Source organism: Meleagris gallopavo, chromosome 1 (assembly GCF_905368555.1).
Source record: "Meleagris gallopavo chromosome 1, MGAL_WU_HG_1.1, whole genome shotgun sequence".
NCBI classification, from domain to species: Eukaryota; Metazoa; Chordata; class Aves; order Galliformes; family Phasianidae; genus Meleagris; species Meleagris gallopavo.
Window position 1 is genome coordinate 94,976,974 of NC_139404.1, and position 19,232 is coordinate 94,996,205.

General features: G+C 36.5%; 1 protein-coding gene across 5 annotated transcripts in view; it reads left to right on the forward strand.

The window, feature by feature from the left end:
- ROBO1 (roundabout guidance receptor 1) overlaps positions 1 to 19,232 on the forward strand; it is a 693,687-nt gene that overhangs the window by 589,622 nt on the left and 84,833 nt on the right. For all 5 annotated transcript variants that reach the window (XM_085241045.1, XM_085241026.1, XM_085241036.1 and 2 more), the window contains 2 exons: positions 11,877 to 11,997; positions 17,959 to 18,097. In XM_085241045.1, the coding sequence (XP_085097171.1) occupies positions 11,877 to 11,997; positions 17,959 to 18,097 (260 nt within the window). The remainder of the gene's footprint in view (positions 1 to 11,876; positions 11,998 to 17,958; positions 18,098 to 19,232) is intronic.

Sequence of the window (19,232 nt, forward strand, 5' to 3'; positions counted from 1 at the left end):
TTGTATAAAAATAGATGTGAAATTTATCACTAATTTTTTTCTGTCTTACTAAAACATGACCTATATAACAGGAAACAACAAATAAAAAGATGAGGAGGCATCTTCTTTCTGAGTTTGAAAATGGGGAGATTCATACCTGAATTGCTGATTACAATATGAAACAGCTGCATTTTGCAGAAGAGTGTGTGGTAGCAGGTCAAAGGACATCACCAAGCTTTGGCTTTATGAAATGCATTACTCTACCTACTAACAGGTTAAAAAGGACACTTACGTTTAGTTTGTTTGGATCTGTCCTACCAGTGTACCAGCTTGGATAATTAGCCTGTTGTAATTAAAATGGATTTTGATTTACCAACCCTGAAAATTACGTTTGCAAATACTGTTTTTGTCTGCATGATTGGTCTCTAGCTAGGAGAGCCGTTTTATTAGAGAAAAACTTTTTTTTACAACTTCATATTAAAATTCATTATTTTCTTATATTTTATTCTATAAATGCACTCCTAATGAAGTCCAGGTTTGTTTTTTTGTTTGTTTGTTTGTTTTGTCAAGACTGTCCTCTGATAAACCAAATATGCCATTAGATTGAGGAGACAGACTTGTTGTGGTTAACAGTTTTGTATTTATGAAATAGTAAATGGAAGAGATACCAAAATCAGTTTTCTTTTCCTTCCTATTTTGTTTCAAATGACTTCCGAGTATTCTCTTTGGAGAACTAACAGCAGGTAATGTTGAAAAGTTTTATAAGGTAAAGGTGATCTGTTTATTCAGTGGAAAAAGCCAATGCACTTTGTTTCTGCTAATGAATATGAATAGTCTTCTGGATCATGCTTTTGTATACTTCATCCCTTAGCTATGCCCAAGTACCTGCATTATTCAGACTGTACATAATGTTACTTATATCCTTTAAACATTCACTTGAAAAGGTTGAGATTTTAATGGGGCAATGTTGTATCCTCTTCTGCCGTTTCTGAACACAATCTTATAGTTGGCAAGCCTTAAATCACTTATTTCTTTCAGTTGAAATTGTCATTTTCTTTCTCTTAAACTTATCTGGAAACATTATCTTGGAAATCAAAAGAGCTTTCTGAAAAGGAAAGTCATTGTTTATTTAACCACATGATCACACAGTTAGGGAAACAACACTTCAGTCTGATATCTACACACTTATCTGACTATTTTAGCATCTAAAATTTATTTCTGATGGACTTCTATATGCATCCCTTCTTCCAAAATCTTGCTTACTAAGGACTTGCTCTTCTACTCTTCAAGGAACTGTGCATGTCATTAAATTCCTTTTCCTGCTTTGATTTTTATCTCCTCATATGTCTCAGGGGCAGAGTTTCTGCTTTGAGCTACAAACCTGTCAGTCTCAACAGAAGCCCAGTCCTCATTTCAGGGTGAACTTCTTCTAAGCATTTGTTGAAAAGTTACTATTTCCAGGGAATCATGCTATGAAATTAGCTTGCTGTGTGGAGCAGATTGAGCATAGACCAAGACCTGGCTGATTTAATTGATAACCAGCTGAAGCTGGGCTAGCAGTGTGCCAGGTGGCCAAAACCATTCTAGCAAAAAGCATCATCAGCAGAACTAGGGAAGGAGTTTTCTCCCTGTAATTGGCCTTTGTGAGGCCACACCTTAAGTACTGTGTTCAGTTTCGGGCCCCTCAGTACAAGAAAGACATTGAGATCCTGGAGTGTGTCTGAAGAAGAGCAGTGAAGCTGGTTAAGGGTGTGGAATGCAATTCTGATGTTGAGTGGCTGAGGGAACTGTGATTGTTTAGTCTGGAGAAGAGGAGGCTCAGGGGAGACCTTATCTCTCTACAACCACCTAACTGAAAGGAGGTGGTAGTGAGATGGGTGTTGGCCTCTTCATCCAGCTAATAGTGATAGGATGAAAGGGAATGGCCTTAAGTTGTGCTAGGGGAGTTTCAGGTTGGATATTTGGAAAATTTTCTTCACTAAAAGAGTAGTGAGGCAATGGAACAGGTTGTTCAGAGAGTTTGTGGAGTCACCATTGAGAAACAGTAGATAAGGCAAGAAGAACATGGTTTAATGAGCATGGTGGTGATGAGTTGATGGTTAGACTGGATGATCTTAAATGTCTTTTCCAACCTTTATGATTCAAACACGTTATTAAAGGCAACTCATTATACAGAGTTATATTTGAACATTTTATGTGTAGAATGCACACATATCACATTGGTCTTTGCAAAGATGTTTAAAACTGCCATTATTTGTATCTGTAGTACAGAATTTATGCCTTAGTTCTTACAGGTCATGAAAAAAATGTCTGAATCTTAACAGTATTTTCCAGAATTTCAGTATTTAGTATTCCAAAATGTAAGGACTATTTAAACGTTTTTCTGAAATTTAATGAAAATATTCACAACATATTCCACCAAACATTCATTGCCAAACTTCAGGCTTAGGAAAAACATGTAGCATTTCACTGTAAATTTTGTTAAGATTTTATGACATTTCTGTCAAATTTATACTAATAAATGCAACTCTTTGAAAAGGAAATAGAATCATAAGAACCACTTTTTTTTCTCTGTATCAAACTTTCTTGAAAGCTCTAACTTCTTGTGTCACTTCTGTCTTTATTTTCAGTGGAGTTTGGCTATGTTCTTTCTTCAAAAAACACTGTCTTAGGAAAAGATTATATGAAGTACATGAAGTATGATATAAATAGTATAAAGCAAAGTATAATGCAGAATTGATAACTCACTTAACAATTTTGTTTTTATGCTTAAAATGCTTAGGGGTTTTTAAGATCTTTTTCTCTTCATTTCTGATTTTTTTTTTCTGTATAGACTTTGAAAACCCCAAACCATTTTGAAAAGAAAAATTGATTTCCAAGGATACAAATAATATTTCTCTCCCTTTTCTGAACATAAGTAAGCAAAAACTGTGGATCTGTGTGACAACAAAGGTGTTCACTAAAACAAAAGAAGAGTGAACTACAAGTCTTGCTAACAGTGTTTTTGATAAGGTTGTACGTTGGTGCTAACAGTAGGGTACAGTAACCTTCTGAGGTTTGTTTACATACTCTTAATAACACCAAGTCTTGTGCCAGGAGTTTCATCCCATGCTGACATCTGAAAGGAATAGTAAGGGAATGCTGCAGAGAAAGCAATTATTCCAGCAGGGCCACAGGACCCCCTCCGTGTGTTGGGCAGCCATTTACCATGGGCAGATGAGCGAGTAACTATAGGCAAGGCCTGTTTCCCACTCTTTTATCTCTTCGGATTCCTTGGCTGTTCATTGTGTAACCACTTCCTTTTACATACTGAGCAGGTTTCAGCTCAGGTTTAAGGGCTGAGTGAGAAGAGCTAAGCTGCCTGGCAGTGTGTCTTGTGGAAGCTGGTGCTGCATTTCTCAAAGGTAACTTAGTAACAGGCTGCAAATGAGGACGTTTGGGAGTAGCATAGCTTAGAGATAGTGATGGAAGATGTGTGAGCGCTAGGGAACAGTGATCCCGCATAGAAATTTATAACACTACATGCTTTATTTTGCTTGATTGCAGCCTGTGTTGGCTAATTTTAAGAGTAATAGAAACCCCACTGTCTGGAGTTTTGCAGTGGATAGTGTGGCTTCACTATCCATTGCTGAAGATGAACTTTATCTTTGTACTCCCTTGAGTTAACAGAGGACTGAATACTTTGTGAACTGCCTGAGATCTACAGGTCACTCACTGCCTATTGAGTCTATCTTCAGGACTGAAGGTTGGGCATGAAGGGAAAACAAAAATAATGATACTAGACTGCTGTTCGGGCTGGGGAAATTGGATGAGTGGATATTCATCTCTCTGTGCATATTTTTTCTTTCTTGTATGTTTAGATTTTAGGATCTTCTAAGCGGGAGTCTTTAATGTCTAGCCTGGTGATTTTTCAGTGTTCCTTCAATAAAAATGAAAGTTACCATCAAATTTGCGTAGGTTTCCTGTAGCAGCAGCTTTTTGGTACGATCCTGTAGCACAAATCTTGTGTATAGACCACAGAAAACACATTGAAAACTATGATTTATGGCTTGTATGTGCTGCAGCTGACAAGAACTGCAGTGATCTCTGATTGAAGAGTGAAATGTGGCAGATTAATATATGACTTAAATCTTTGTGAAAAATGAGCAACAGAGCGTGTGTGTTCCATTTTTTTTTTTCCTTGAAAGTGTGTTTCATAAATGATGTGAGAGGTTTAATGTGTTCACAACTCTGTATGTTCTTCATTGTCTTACTATGAAAGTTAGAGCTGAGCTTGGGCTCAGCCAAAGGTAAATGCAGTAGAAATATAACTTTTCTGAAGCATGATGTAATTGCCATGACATGTCATCTTGGTCAAAAGTAAGAGAATTGGTAAGTTTTTAGTATTCATATTACGAAACGTTGTCTATTTTGGAAGGTTAGATTTTATGAAGTATAGTAGTGCCAGTACTCCTTTGGAAGTAAAATTCATTGTATATTTCAAAGTATTGAAAAAGAAGTGTTAAATCAGAGGTCAGATCTGTCTTAAAATTCAAAACTTTCAAAATATTAATTTGATACTGCACTCTCAGTAAGTTTGCAGGTGACACCAAGTTGGCTGAAAGTGTTGACCTGTCTGGGGGTAGTGAGACCCTAAAGAGGGACCTGGATAGCTGGGCTGAAGCCAATGGGATGAGGTTAAACAAGACCAAATGCCAGGTCCTGCACTTTGGCCACAACAACCTCAGGCAATGCTACAGGGTTGGGGCAGAGTGGCTGGAAGACTGTATAGAGGAAATGGACCTGGGCGTATTGATTGATGCTTGGCTGAACACAAGCCAGCAGTGTGCCCAGGTGGCCAAGAAGGCCAGTGCAATCCTGGCGTGCATCAGAAACAGTGTTGCCAGCAGGAACAGGGAAGTGATTGTCCCCTTGTACTCAGCATTGGTGAGGCTGCACCTCAAGTACTGTGTCCCTGACTGCAAGAAAGACATTGAGGCCCTGAGGCGGGTTCAAAGAAGAGCAACAAAGCTGGCGAGGGGTCTGGAGCACAGGCCTTATGAGGAGCAGCTGAGGGAGCTGGGATTGTTCAGTTTGGAGAAAAGGAGGCTCAGGGGAGACGTTATTGCTCTCTATATCTACCTGAAGGGAGGCTGTTGTGAGCTGGGGTTCGGCCTCTTCTCTTGTGTAAATGATGATACGACTAGAGGGAATGTCTTCAAGCTGTGCAAGGGGAGATTCAGGCTGGACGTTAGGAAATACTACTTCTCTGGTCAGGTGCTGGAATGGGCTGCCCAGGGAGGTGGTGGAGTCACCAAACCTGGAGGTGTTCAAGGAACGTTTGGACGTTGTGTTGAGGGATATGATTTAGTGAGAACTATTGATGATTGGTGGATGGTTGGACTGGATGATCTTGTAGGTCTTTTCCAACTTTGGTGATTCTGTGGTTCTGTGAAAATATATGAAAAGACTCGATTCTTTTTTTGCTAGTATTGATAACTTTTTAATTTGATGAGTGTTGTCCTCAGTTTGTATTCTGTACAAAATAGGGCTCAGGTTTTCCCTCTGTTAAGAAGGAAGAAATTCCTTCTTCCCTTGGGAAGCTACTGGGCAGAAAGCTTCCTTCAATCAAGTGTAGGAAGTGAAACAGTCACAGGAAGGATGTGTCAATCTGTAATTTATATCTACTTCAGTCAGGAGGCAGCAGTGAGCAACCAGTCTTGGAGGGCCTTACCTCCTCCTTGGGACAAGTGGGAATCTATGCCAAACATGTTGCGACTCAGATGCTCACTAAAGCCAAGGCTGGAAATAATGACCTGCTGCACAGGCCCATTCCAAAAGAAAAGAAAAAAAAAAAAAAAGAATAATTCTTTTTTCTCTCTATCCTCTCTCCTCAGACTGTGATCATTTTATTATTGTTTCAGAATTGTACTTTTAAGTCTACTAAAATCTTCACTTTGCATTTTTAAAGCCTTTCAATTTCTCATGAGAGCTCATTGTTGGAAGCTTACAAACTTCAACTTCTAAGCTCTTGATAACTGGAATCCTGTCACAACAATTCTCTTTAAAAGACCCTACATCAGGACCCTGGTAAATTATTTATTTTGACACTGTGGCAGTGAGAGTTCTGCACTCTGAGCAGTGTCTTTTCTCAGATTACAAGTCTCAGTGAAGTTTTGCCTAGCCATGCATCTCAGCCATGAAACTGAAAATGAGAATTCCGGTGTTGGATACCCTCAACCTGCACAACTGCTTTTCTGAAAGAACTGTAGGAAGTTTCCTATTGAGTAAATACACACGATACTGAGTTGTCTTAAATCAATATTGTTGTCCTGCTGGCAAAACTCCAGATTTAGAAAAGTAAAAAGACACTGGTCAATACCTGCAATGACAATTAGGAAATTAAACCCCCTTGAAGTTAGCAGCGTTTGTACTCCTCTGAAATGGTATGGTGCTCCTCCTCCCCGTTAGGTCTTGCACAGCTGAGACATAATCTGCAGCAGGGTAAGTTGCTGGATCCAGTCATATAGACTGTCCTTGTGCTGTCTGGAATGATGGCCTAAAGTCTCCGCTTGCCTTCATTCTTGTGAACTTTTTGATAGAACCATAAAGAATGGCCTTGCATCTTGGTCTTTTGCAATGTAGGCGTGCTCAGTGGGAAATAGGCTGCTGAATACCTCTGTAGATGTGGGCTATACTGTTTGTTTGTGGTTACCGGTCTTAAAATGTATGGTTTGTTCAAACTGTTTTCCCATATTACATTTGTAATACTTAAGTAAAATAATAAAAACTGAAATACTTCTGTGGTGAGTTGGCCCCAGTTAGTCTGGGATTTTATCCTTGGAGGTGTGCAAACAATACACTGGTGGTAGTGCTTTTAAAAATTCCTGTGTAACAGATCCTTGTGACTGAAGGGGAAAGAAATGTAGACATACCAGGCAATGAGATCAGTTCAAGTTCAGTTTTATTTCTGATTTCAGTCATTATTTGCAGTGAAAGCTACCTACACCAGTGCATCCAAGGGAGATCCATGCAGCAGGCTAAATGCACAGTTCAACAGAAATATCATAGTTGTCAGTACAACATATTGTTCCCATCTGTGTCAGTAACACTTGGGTTCAGCTGAGCTTTCTGTACTTCAGGAAGGATGGTTCATTCCATACGTTTTTTAGTGACCCATAAGATGTGCTTGTATGTTGTGTTGCTCATTAGGTAGTTAGTTAACTTTAGTATATTGGCTATTGAGTAAATAGTATTGTGAAAACCAGTTTCTGAAGCAAAGATTTGCCTTTTTTCTTTTGAGATCTAGTGGAGGAGATTTCAGGCCATGAAACATTTCTGGTAGGAGGATTTTAATCTTGATCTGTAACAACAAAGGAAGTATTGCATAATCAATGTTTTGTACTGTAGCTGTGAAAATGTTTCAAGAAAGTATTTTAGTGATTCAAATATTTTCATGTAAACATAGATGTCTGTTCAGAAATCAGTTCTTATTAGTGTGAGCCAGTATTGCCTATTTTGAATTTTCTTTGTTGTTAACCAAAGCCAAATGTTTGTAGAAAGCAAGATGGAGACTGTTAAAGTTTTAAATGCCTGAGAATTGTATATGCTGAGATACAGATATTTTTTTTTCTTTCCTGAAGTTGATTTATGACATTCTGCATATATATTGCCTGTTTCCACTATCTTGTGGAAAGTATTAAACACTTACGGTGATTCTGATATTTAGTGTCTTGTGATAATACCAATTGCTACACAACCTTCAGTTTCCTCTGAAGTCACCAAACAATTCAGGATGCAGATAAGCCTTAACTCTTCGTAGATTTCTGTCTTCTTATAGATGTAGTCATTAGGCCATAAAAAAAGGGAAATGTCTCATGAGCAGAACTGTGTCTGATTCTGACTTTCCATGTATTCTAGCCAAATTGTCAGATGTGCCAGAAGGAGCAGCTTTTTTCTGTTGTCATTTTTATACCTTAAATACTCCTTAAGGAAAGCTATCTTTGTATGCATTTTGCCTCATTCATTATAAACTCTAATTTCTAGTCTGTCATCATTGCAAGACTGTTTTGTTGGGAAACAATTGAATTGCATCACAGATTTATTGGAGAAAGACTAGATGAAAGTTTTTTTTTTTTTTAACTTCTTTCATGTGGTATTTTGTGTTTGATCTGGAGAAGGCAACACATCTTTTTAAGGTCCGAGAAAACAGAACCAGAGGTGAGAAAGACTCCCTTGAACTTTGAAGTTGAATATGAACATTGTTGAAGACCTATGCCAAACATGTTTTGAAGGCTAGTGTCTTGCAATGATACTTAAGCATGTTGTTATAGGTAGGGAAGAATACATGGGATTCTTAAGGCTTGTAAGAAGATGCACATTTTTAAATAAAAAAAATAAGTAGATTTTTTTTTTTTCCTTTTTTATTCAGCCACTCTTAAAACTTCAAAATTCTAGTCTATTGCTTCTATTCTGTGTCTTACAGCCTATGATGCAATGTTAAGTAATAAAATGGGTATACTAATCTGTTTGGGAATGCTAGACCATATGGACAGAAATGTGCAAACTCCATGTTCCCTAAATAGGAAATAATTGTACAATTTTACTTGTATATATCTTTACATAAATCTTACAATTGCTTGTACTCACCAAGTTCCGCAGTCGTTGTGTTGTCATTAAAAAGTGGAGAGTACACTTTTGAAAGTATAGAACTTATCAGACAGGCTAATATCTCATTCCCATCACATTTGATTCTAAATAAAATGTGATGTTTAGTTCTACTATAGAAGACTGAAATATGTGAGTTTTATGATGCCAATTGCAGAAACCATGATTATACATACAGAGGTCAGTGTTTCATTCTATATCGTAGGTTTGCTTTAGAATTGTTATTGAACAGGACAGATTTCATTTATTAAATGGAATGCAACTAGTATGTAAAAGCAAAATTTTTAAAAGATGCTAGTCATCATTATATTTGGATATATTGCTAATCATTTCTCTTCTTTTTTTCTCATATTACATAGCAAATTTCTCTGAACAGAAAATGTATCACCCACATATATAAAACATTTTTTAATGCAGACAGATAGGTGTGGATTTTTATGTGCAGAAATTTACAAACACACACAAACATAGGTGTATAAAATATGGTTGTAGGATAAGTATATATTTGTACAGAAATTCTGAATACCTGGTGGTATGTTGTAGAACCCTTGGGTAAGTTTTTATGGATTTGATTTATTGGCTGACCAAGTTCATTCATTATTTGTTTGATTTTATGCAGCTGGGTGGTCATAACTTACAATTCTGGACCTAGTTAGCTATGTGGGTACCTGTAGTTTTCTGTATTAACATCTCTAATTATTGTTTAAAGAAATAAATGAAGTAGACTTGCTTGAATGAACGATTTACTCATGGGGAGTAAAATATAATCAGGCAGGCAGGTCATAGAAAATAACTTTCAATAAGTCTTTGTAAATCACAGTGTTATCATATATTCTGTTAGCATGTATGTAACTCCATATGTACTACATACAACCAAAGATCATCTGTGAATTGCTGATTGCAGTCTTTTTTTCCCAACAGTATTCAGTACTATTTTCATATCCTCTACTTGCTGGACTCTACTAAATTGTTAGACAGAGAACAGAAAGAAATCTTAAGGGGACATTAAAAGTCAAAAAGTGACGTGACATCATTTCTGTATAAATAAAATATCATACTTGCTTCCATGTTTTCAAAATCGAGCTTAAGGCTTTGGCAGTTAGCAAAGCAATTCTTTTCCCAAGATATGCAGCATCTACGCAAATAAGTGTAATAAAGTTGTTTGGAATGTCTTGTTCACTGGGAAGAAAGGACTTATCTTTGTAGTTAGTATATAAAAGCTTTTCTGGAAGTTTTCTCTGTAATGTTACACTGCCTGTTACTTTTTCAAACCATTACTACTTTGAAGTCTCCTTGATGTGTTCTGAGGCAGGGGCACAAATATGAAAAGAAGACTTGAAGCATTCAAACTAAAATTCATGGTTAACTGTGAAGTGTCCACAGACAAAGCTCTGATGTGTTATGATTTCAGATAGTACCTCCAAATGTGATTCCTCTGCTTACTGCTCTTAATACCAGATATGATATAGGTACAAAAATGCACATACGTGTATTCCATTTTGTACTTTGTTAGATAAGGCTATTGGTCCATAATCTATAAGTATTTGTAGGATTTTCTATTGAGAGAAAAAGTGGCAAACATTGCACATATAGAACATAATTTTGTCATAGCTACAGATTTCATTTGTAATGTCTTGTTAATAAATAGAAGGTCTTGATCAATCTTACTCGGATGATGGGCAATTAATTGTTAGAACTCAATGGAAAACCTGGGCAGTGGACCAGCAGAGGAAGTACAATTTCTTCTAGCCATCTGTGAATGCTTAATTATAGATGTGTGTATTTCTACATGCACTTCTGATCTGTTTTATCATCATTTTATCATTATGGCATAATTTATCATATTTTTATTCATAGGTTGCCTTCATTATTGCTAAAGTTCTTAACCGCTCTTCTGCTTTAAAAGAAAAAAAAAAAAAAAAAAACTAAAGGTAAAAAATAAAACAACAGAAAAATCTAAATGCATTAAAAATTTCTTTATTGGAACCACAGTTACTTTCCGTAGGCATGCCATATGTTTGAAAATCTGCCTCAAAGACCATGGGACTAGAAGGAGAATGTTCATAGGTTTATGCAAGACATGAGAGAATGTTTCCTCTAAATCCTTATGTAAATCTCAAATAACTTGGATGAAAATCAGCTTTCAGTAATTTTTAATTGTTCAAATGTTTCTGCTTTAAAGCTTTTTTTCCATCTTGCTTTGAAGAGAACTTGTGGTGATTCCTAGAAGAAATTCATAGAATAGCTCTTGCTAGTGTTTAAAATTTGTGCAAAATGCAGTTATGTCAAGTTGTAAAGGCTTCGGAGGGGATTTTCTTAAATGCCAAATTCACAGAGGAGCACAAGTACTGCTGATTGTCAGTAGGACTTAAGCTCTTAAGATATGTATGAAAATCACGGCTTCCAGTTTATATGGATTTGAAATCATCAGTGGGTTCAGTAAATCCTTGTGATGTGCAAATACGTTTCTTTGTTAAATCCAGCATGGTCGGTATTGATGTTTTACTTTCTACACATATATCTGAACATACAGGTATTCCTAACTGAATATAGAAAAATTTCTGGAATTGTTTTTTAAAACCCTTTGTATATATTAATTGAAAGTAAGTAGTATTCTGTGATTTAGTGATATGTAAAATGAGAATAAATATAAATAGGTTATTAGCTATAAGTTATGCTCTCTCCTCATGATTACTGTTTCAGGAGGTCAACAATCTAAAAGCTTCAAGTTTTTAAAATATGTACATTTGCAGGTTACTTTTTATTATTGTTATTATTCATACTTGAAATCCCCATTGAAATTGCAACATTACTAGATTGTGGGTTATAAAGGATGCATCTTTTATGTTCTCAAACAATGAATGCCAAAGGCAAAAGAATGAAATCTGTATGCAATACTATCTCTGTTACATGTGCGTGTTCATTTATCTCAATAACTGACTGTCATCTTTGTGTGTGTACATCTTACAATGATAATAATAGACCAACACTGCTCAAGATGTCACATTTTCAAGGATAGATTTCTAGCTGCAGGCAACTTGAACAAAATACCTCATAGAAAGTACGCATATATAGAACACTCTCTTCTTGTCACTGACCACGTTAGATCCTTTTATGTAGTTTTCCTATTGGCTTTTATTTATTGTTTTCTTCCATATGTGCCTTGAACTTCAGTATTTTTCAAGTTAATAAATACTGTTAAATCATTTATTCTTCTTAAGTTATTTTCTGTTATCCTTGATTTGTCCTAGATCAGAGGTGGAAAGCTTATGATCACATACACAAGAAAGAATGATGCTGGCAAGTATGTTTGTGTTGGAACAAACATGGTTGGAGAACGTGAAAGTGAAGTTGCAGAGCTCACTGTTTTAGGTAAGAACTCTCCTTTATGTCTGTGTTAATTAAAATATCCATAAGTATGAAAATGTCCAACTTTGTATTTCTTAGGAAGCCTTTAATTAAGAATTTTCAGTATTTATTGTAGAATCATAGAATCACCGAGTTTTGAAAAGACATCCAAAATCATCTATTACAACTGTCCATCTACAATCAGTATTTCCTCACTAAACTATGTCCCTTAGTACCACATCTAAACATTTCTTTAACATCTCCAGAGATGACGACTCAACTACATCCCTGGTTGTTCCTGACAATCCTTTTGGAGAATACTTTTTTTCTAATATCCAGTGTTGTAAATAAACAAAACTGGCCCCAGTACTGAGCTCTGGGGAGCATCATTTATGACTGGCTGTCAAATGGATTTAACTCCAATTGCAGTAACCCTTTGAGCCTATCCATCCAGGCAGACTTTTACTCAGCAAATAGTACATCTGTCCGAGCCATGAGTAGCCAGTTTCTCCAGGCAAAAGCTGTGGGAAACTGTATCATATTTAGCCTTGCTAGCTCCAACTAAACTACATCCACAGCATTTCCTTTTTCTACTGAGCAGATCATCTTGTCACAAAATGTGTTTGGGCTGGTCAGTCAAGACCTGTCTTTCAGGAATCCACGCTCGCTGGGCCTGATCACTTGGCTGTCCTGTACATGCCAGGTGATTGAACTAAGAGTCATCTGTTTCATGACCTTCCCAGTCACCAAGCTCAGACTGACAGGCCTGTAGTTCCCCAGATCCACTTTTCTGCCCTTCTTGTAGAATAGGGTCACATTCACCAACTCATCAACTGAGGCATCCCAAATTAAAATAGGGGGGTTGGTAAAGTATTGAAGGTTTGGCAAGCACTTCCACCAACTCCTTCAATACCCTTGGGTGGATCCCATCCCTGTGGATTTGTAGATGTAGTAGGTTACTAACCATCTCCCCTTAGATTATTAAGGTTTTATACTGCTCTCTGTCTCTGTCTTGCAGCAGAGTAGGCTGGATGCCCTGAGAAAAAACAACATTTATTAATAAAGACTAAGGCAAAGAAGATATGAAGAGAGGCTGAGATACTAAATCTCTTGTCAGTATGTTTCCATTCACATCCAATAAAGGATGGAGATTCTCCTTAGTCCCTCTTTTATTGTTTATGTACTTATAAAAACATTTTTATTGTCTTTTACTGTAGTGGCAAGTTTAATTCTAGCTGGGTTTTGGGCCTTCTAATTTCCTCCCTGCATAACATCATGACGTTTTTGAAGTCTTCCTGAGTTGCCTGCTTCTTCTTCCAAAGGTCATAAACTTTATTATTTTTCTTTAGATCCAGAAGAAACTCTCTGTTCAGACAGGTTGGTCTTCTTTCCCACAAGCTTTTCTTTCAGCGTGTGACAGTAGACTGCTCCTGTACCTTTAAGATATCATTCTTGAAGAATGCTTGGCCTTTGTGGACTCCTTTGTCCTTCAGAACTGCTTCCTAAGGGACCCTGTCAACCTGGTCCAAAATCAGCTCCTACAAAAATCCAAAGTAGCAGTTCTGCTGACTGCAGAACTTCTTATTCAGGTTTAAGGTCTATCTTGTCAGTCTTACACTGTCATCTGTCTTCAATAATATTTAGAAATATGATGCAAACAACTTGAAGTCTTGTTCAGAGTTTTTTATGAAGCAATAATTTCCTTAATAAATTGAGCATATAATGCCACTTTTAAGTTGTTTAGATGGAATTTGCAGCAAGATAGTGTGATTACTTTTTAGAAACTGAAGAAGGCTTCATGTGATCCACCGTCTTGTTGCTTTGTTTTTTGTTGGTTGTTGTTTTTGTTTTTGTTTAATATACCTTTAATATACCTTTGAAGCAGTTTGGGAGGAAATTTATCATTAAATAGCCTTTAAAAATTTACAAACAAAATCTAAGATTGAAAGAAGATTGTGTCTATATGAGTAATCTGGGATCCTACTCAACAATATTGGTGAATCAGCCTACTACTAACCAGAGAATCAGTGTATGAACTGTTACGTGTAAATTATGCTGGAAAATATTACTCTTTCTGAAAACTTATGAGAGGGACTCATCAGAGAGATCTTTCTTTCAATTTTACTCCATGTGGTTTTCTCTTCAAATATATTTCTGATATTCATCTTGGAAAATCTAGTGAGCATTTCTTTTAAAACAGGACAAGCTTTGACTGTCTTATCAAGTCAGACTTCAGATATGAGTCAAAAAGCATGTGAGAAGGATTCTGACCTCATATATTAATATATTTCAGCATAAGTCTTCTGTTTATGGTTTTTTGTTATCTGGATTTGAAATTTTGCTTTTAGGCCTGCTTTAGATCAGAGGGAGGATTATAAACCAGAAACTGTAATATTAGAAAGTTTCAAAGCGTTCCTTGCTAAGCTTTCCTTGTATTTACCAAATAATTATCTGACAAAGATAGACACTCAAACTAGTATCACTGTAATTCCTTTAACCACTTGAATAACAGCATTATGAATAAGCAGACAAAAGCTCTTGGACTATTACTCTATTATAGAGAAGTGGACTAAGAAATAGTATGTCCCAGGGTTCAATTCTGTTCACCATTTTTATCAATGATTTGCATACAGAAGCAGAGTGCATCCTCAACAAATTCATGATTCTAAACTGGGAGGTGCTGTTGACTCCCTGGAGGGATGAGAGGCCTTGCAAAGAGTTTTAAGTAGATTGGAGCCATCAACAATGGCATGAAGTTCTTCAGAAGAAATTCTGAACTTGGGACAAAGTAATGCCTGCCACAGGCACAATCTGGGCGATGAATGGATGGAGAGCAGCTCAGCAGAAAGGGATCTGGGGGTGCTGGTGACAGCAGGCTCAGCGTGAGCTATCAGTGTGCCCTGGCAGCCCAGAGTACAAACGTTTTGGGATTGTATTAAAAAAGAGGCAATTCTCTTATTATGTTGAGCATTAATGTGGCCTCACCTTCAATATTGTGTATAGTTCTGGGCTCCACCATATAAAAGGAATGCTTGAGAGCATCCACAGGAGGACAACCAAGCTGATAGCAGGGCTGAAGGCATGTTCTGTGAGGAGAGGCTGAGAACACTTGGACTGGCCAGTCTGGAGAAGAAGAGATTGAGAGGTGACCTCATTGTTTTCTGCAGCTGCCTAAGAAGGGGATGCAGAGGGAGGTGCAGGGCTCTGCACCTGGGAACCAATCATAGAGCATGAGGGAAGGGCACAAAGCTGCTCCAGGATAGGCTCACACTGGACACTGGGATACATTTCTTTTATGTGAAGGTGGCTATACACTGGAACAGTTGTCCTAGAGAGGTAGTTGATACCCAGTGCTAGTCAGTGTTCAAGAGGCATTTGCACAACGCCCTCATTAGTGTGCATTAACTTTTGGTTAGTCTGGAAGCCCTGTAGAGAATAGGCAGTTGCACTTTAATGTTCTTCGAAGGTCCATTCCAACTGGACTATTCTGTTCTGTTCTCTTCAGTGCAATCCTCAATAAATAAACACAGAATGTTCAATATGTTAAAAGAAAATAAAGATTAATATGCATGAAAGTGTAAGGATTGTAGAAATCTTCTGTGCTTCCTCACTTCAAATACATTACTCTGTTATCAGTTCCTCTCTCAGAGCTAAGATATACAAAATATGCTGAAATTGCATATTGCAGTTGATCTTGAATCCCAACTTGAGATTGCAATCTTGAGATGGGGTTGATAGGATAGGACTCTGAAGAGGAGGAAACTGTCTTCACGTAAATATTTCCTATGTACATAGAATACAAATTGATCAGGCACAGAAGGGACTGCAGAAAATATTGAAAAAACTTTGTTTGCGACAATAATCATTTGGCCAAGTATGTTCCTTCCTCCTTGGTTTTACATTATAATCAGAATTATGTAAAACAGAACCTTAAAACTCATTGTGCTATCATATCTTTACATCAAATTTAAGGAGTTGTAATAAGATAAAATCTGATAGTAAGATAAGTGCTCCTTATTATTCTAAGCTAATTGTAGTGCTTTTGATATTGTTGCTTTATTGTGTCCAAATGAATATATGTATTTTGGGGTTTCTTTTGCTGACCTTCTACAATGCAATCTTGTATAGATTGTCACATAATCTAATCTTTATTATCGATAGTTGTAGATTGAAACAATACAGAGTTCAGTATGCCTCCAGATTGTTTTGGGGAGTCTTTGTTTGTTCTTGATAGTTCGTTGTTTTTTGTTGGTTGGTTGTTTTTTTTCCCATTGCTCGGCAATCATATCCTTACTAGATCAGTCCGTTTTATTTTACAAAATTAAGTTAAATATTTTTCCCTTAAGTATGCTTACTGTGATGCTTAATCTGGTACATTCAGATTGCATTTTTATTGTACCTATAAGAAAATAGATGCGTGTACATATGTCTATAAATGTAGGTTTTTTTCTTGTTTTAATTTTTACTTCCTGAATATGAAGCAGGGCTTTAATTGACAGCATGAACATCAGGTTGCTGTTTTAATATTGTTTGTCTAGCATTATAAAGCAAAACAAAGGTAAGTTTTCTGTGAGATAGGTGTTCTGCTGGTCTGGACATCCTCCAGACTAATGGAAGTTCTTGTATAGGGTTTTATGTTGTCTTTTCCAATTCAGTCTTTTTTAAACCGTTTATTTAGGCTTTATAATAATGAATTTCTAAATTTTTTGTCTGTATCATCAAAGTGATATTCATGAAGTATAATACTAGTCAAACCTAACACAAATGTCGCTTGCTAAGAATATGGAGCTATCTTTTCTCGTTCCCAGTTCTTTTGTACTTTTGTTAGAAATATGTAGTGTATTTTTTGAATATTTACAGTTCCTGATTATGCCAATGGCTTCAGACTCTTCCAGTTTTAGTGGGCTGTATGTTGTTAATATGTACAAGTCTAAACATGTAGCTGTCTTCTCAACTCCCTTAAAATTTTCACACTTTTATAGATAAAAAGTTCATCTGCCTTAATCAGTGGAACATGCAAAGCACTCCCATTCTCTTATGGAGATCCTGTTGTCATCTGATACTGCCTTTCCAGAGTAATTCCTGGAGTGTAGTTGTCAAAATGCTTTTCTTTCTTGTGCTTGTGCAAGCCTCACTGTCCCCCGGTATAAAATTCTATGGATAGCACAGAATCAGAAAGCTTTGGATCCTATTGTTGATAGAAAAGTATATGGATTTCTTTCCTGAAATTTCTAGCTTGTAGAAGGGCTGCCACAACAGCATGGCCTGTGCTGAAATTTCATTTTGTTTCAAGATATGGGAGAAAATTGTGCAAAATGTATATATATCTGACTCTAGTGATCCAGAACTGAGTTCATCCTTGTTCTACCATTTATGTCAGGAATAACAGCAATATTTGAGAACTAGAATTATACAAAAAATGGGGGTTTTTTTGCTTACTTTATGTGTGCTCATGAAAGAATATCTCTTCCTAAAGTAGCAGTGGAAATGCTTGCACCAAACTCTAACTGCTGCAGACATGTGCAAGTGTCCTCATAGAGATACTGTGCTGGGCATTACTTGGAATCTAGTGAGATAGTACTTAGTTTGTGTCCTCTGTCTGTTTGAAGCTGTGCAGCAGATGAGTAGTCATTTGTCTGAGGTCTTGGAGCAGGTCCATTTCTTTCTGAGGATCTGTACTTAAACTTAGCTGTTTAAGTTGCGTTTTCCTTCAGTTACATTTGATGTTATGATATATAAGAAAGAAGACTGTGTTTGGATCCTGAGGTGAATAATGCTAGCTGTCTACATGGCTACAGGTCTTGTCTACTGGCTGAGATCCTATCGTGGGGCTAGAAGGCAGAGGAACAGTGGTAGAATCAGCTCTATTGGATTCATCCCACTGTTCCCACTGCTCTAACAAATGGAACTTAGGGAAAATCACAGTTTCACAGTTCAAGCACAGAACTGCTGGACTAATCCTATTTTTATTTTTTTCCCTTTTAGAAAGACCGTCTTTTGTGAAGAGACCAAGTAATTTGGCTGTAACTGTGGATGATAGCGCTGAGTTTAAATGTGAGGCAAGAGGTGACCCAGTCCCTACAGTAAGATGGAGGAAAGATGATGGAGAATTACCAAAAGCGAGGTGTGTGTAATGTATAGAATTATCTTTCTGTTGAAAATTAGTTTTGTACATGGTATAGCCAATTGATAGCTAGCAATAATTTTTCTTGAATTAGGACTGAATAAGACATTTCTAATTACCGTGGAGCTCTGAAATTGTAATTTATATTAAAACTTAACAACTACTTCTTCCAAAACTTCTGTTGTGACAACACACAAATACAACAGGAAGGAACTCAGTTGAGTCAGTAATATCTGAAACAGATTAATTCTCCACCTGATAAGTCTTCTGTAATTATTAAAACTGATGGGGAATGTATAACAGATAAATTAGGTTACACCAACAAGAAGGATTGGAATTCAATTGATGTGGAATGCAATATGTTAATTTAACAAGCTGCTTTGATTATACCTGGTTTTGTTATTAAGAGTCTACTTTTTTTTTCTTCTTTTTTTTTTTTTTTTCCTCCTGTCTTTACTGCAATTCAGGCCAAAAAGTGAAATACCTTATTAAAGGGAAACATAACTCTGGGATAGATTATTTATTTATTTTCTCGAAATTCCCAGATGTCACTTAAAAACCTGCTGGGGGGATAGTGGGTGGGAACTGAAGAAGATGCAGAATTAGTTGTCATCCAGATTCAGATTCCTGTTAATCTAGTCTATAGCTTTAATAAAAGCTGTTGCATTTTTAAGAGAAATGTCTACTTTTCATGAAGAGAAACACATTGACAGCATTATGTACAGAGGAAGAAAAGGCAGCAAAAGGAGAGGAAATGGTAAAAGGCCACATCATTCTTTAAAAAAAATATTGAGTGCATTGTGATTTATCTTGAATTTTAAGTAATTATTGTCTTCCTAAGAACAATGTTTTCTTTTCAACCATATTAAAAAGTAATAATAATTCTTCAATTCAGGTGGAAAAATTATGGTGAAAATAATAAATGCTATTAAATTTACCTGTTAAAAGAATTCTAATACTTACAAAGTTCTGCAGTAGAGATTTACAATTGTATTACAGCAGTGAAATTCTAGTGATGTCATAGAAACTGACCTGTGCTGGAAATTAAATCATAGTCAGGTTTGCATATTTATAGATACGTTTTGCTTTGAAAAGTTTATTTTTACATTCTTAATTCTTAACAATTCACAAGTAC